This window comes from Theobroma umbraticum, unplaced genomic scaffold, assembly GCF_002168275.2.
Source record: "Theobroma umbraticum cultivar Fairchild unplaced genomic scaffold, ASM216827v3 scaffold_51.0, whole genome shotgun sequence".
NCBI classification, from domain to species: domain Eukaryota; kingdom Viridiplantae; phylum Streptophyta; class Magnoliopsida; order Malvales; family Malvaceae; genus Theobroma; species Theobroma umbraticum.
In genome coordinates, this window is record NW_018397260.1 from 8,423,005 (window position 1) to 8,424,458 (window position 1,454).

The 1,454-nt window shown below is 33.8% G+C and overlaps 1 protein-coding gene across 1 annotated transcript; it reads left to right on the top strand.

Moving 5' to 3' along the window:
* LOC110417185 (5'-3' exoribonuclease 3-like) lies at positions 1–1,437 on the top strand. The gene is made up of 3 exons (XM_021429415.2): positions 1–94; positions 207–281; positions 415–1,437. The coding sequence occupies exons 1-3, from the start codon at positions 68–70 to the stop codon at positions 604–606; spliced, it is 294 nt and encodes a 97-aa protein (XP_021285090.1). The 5' UTR covers positions 1–67; the 3' UTR covers positions 607–1,437.
* The last annotated feature ends 17 nt before the right edge of the window (positions 1,438–1,454 follow it).

Sequence of the window (1,454 nt, forward strand, 5' to 3'; positions counted from 1 at the left end):
TCTTCTTAATTTCTTCCATAAAGTCTGAAATCTGAGCTCATTCTTTCTATCAGATTTTGAAATTGACATGAATGGGAAGCGGTATTCATGGCAGGTAGGTTTATCTTTTACTCTCATTTGGTTTAGTTTCATATGCCAAGTGGTTTATAGAAAGTCTTTGGTTTACCGAAGTGGAAATTTGATCTATTTGCTATTGCTTTCTGAAGGGTATTGCAAAATTGCCTTTCATTGATGAAGAGCGTCTTCTTGCAGAGGTTGCAAAAGTGGAACATACTTTGACGGTATGGCACTATAATCAAGTCATGATTCCATGCGCCCCTTCTACTCTTTCTCCTTTTGTTAAGAATCTATATGTTCTTTCTGAATTTTGTTTTAGCTTTCTTTTAATCTTTTAAATGCCACAATCTTTCACAGGAGGAAGAAGCACGGAGAAACAGTATAATGTGTGACATGCTTTTTGTGGCAGCATCACACCGTCTCTCAGAACAAATATTTTCTCTTGACAATCGTTGCAGACATTTAACAGAAAAGGAACGAATTGAAGTCAAGGAGGAAGTCAAACCTGACTTGAGGTTTGTTTTAAGTGCTAATTTGGACTGTGGTTGAAATCAAGTTAGTCTGATGAATTCTATTATTCTAATTTATTCTTCTTCGAGTACACTGCCAAGCTACTAGGATTTAATGGGGGATTTGTGACTTATTGATGTTGGGAAAATTTTACAGTTTATTCAATACTACCAATTGGCACAATGAAATATCTGTTTTGATGGTTTCCTGTCAGTATGGATCATCCGTATAGATCATAAATTCGGTTTCTACTCTAATTGTTGTTCTTATTAGGTTGTGTTTGGTAATCAGAAGGGATTTTTTTTTTTCAAAAGAATTATTTGGATATTAGATGTAATAATTCTCAATGTTTAGGTCCAAACAACTTTTAAGTTCTTTGGAAAATGTCTTATACCCCACATTTTACATGGTCAATAGGGGTTGTTCTTGTTGACCCGTAAAATGTTATACATCTGAAGTAAATTTTCAGTCTTTGAAACAAGCATAAGTTCCGAAAACTTTTTCCGGAAAATATTTTATGTCAATGCTTTCTCATTGTGTGTAATATGTAAAGCTATACTAAGCTCTGAATTGTCTTCTGGTTTATGCTTTCAGTTATGTTTGATCACATTCCTTTAGTCACATACTTCAAATTGCAAGTTTGCAAAGGGGAAAGTTGATGTTATGTATTTCATTTTTTAGTCATGATAGAAGCTACATGCTCATTCACTATGTTGGTGTTGTTGGGCTAGTTTTGCTTTTATATTCTAGTATTATTCCTTTTAATCTTAATTCTGGTGATTACGCTGCTTTGCTGACTATACTATATGGTCTAGCGATATACTTTAGAATTGAAGCTGTCTTGACTACTTTGCCTGCTAACCGTGAATTTAAGATATTTTTCTACA

Excerpts from the sequence above, each read along its gene's own strand:
- LOC110417185 (XM_021429415.2), top strand. The coding sequence starts at position 68 with ATGAATGGGAAGCGGTATTCATGGCAG. Across the intron at positions 95-206 it reads GGAAGCGGTATTCATGGCAG|GGTATTGCAAAATTGCCTTT; the intron begins GTAGGTTTATCT and ends TGCTTTCTGAAG. Across the intron at positions 282-414 it reads AAGTGGAACATACTTTGACG|GAGGAAGAAGCACGGAGAAA; the intron begins GTATGGCACTAT and ends AATCTTTCACAG.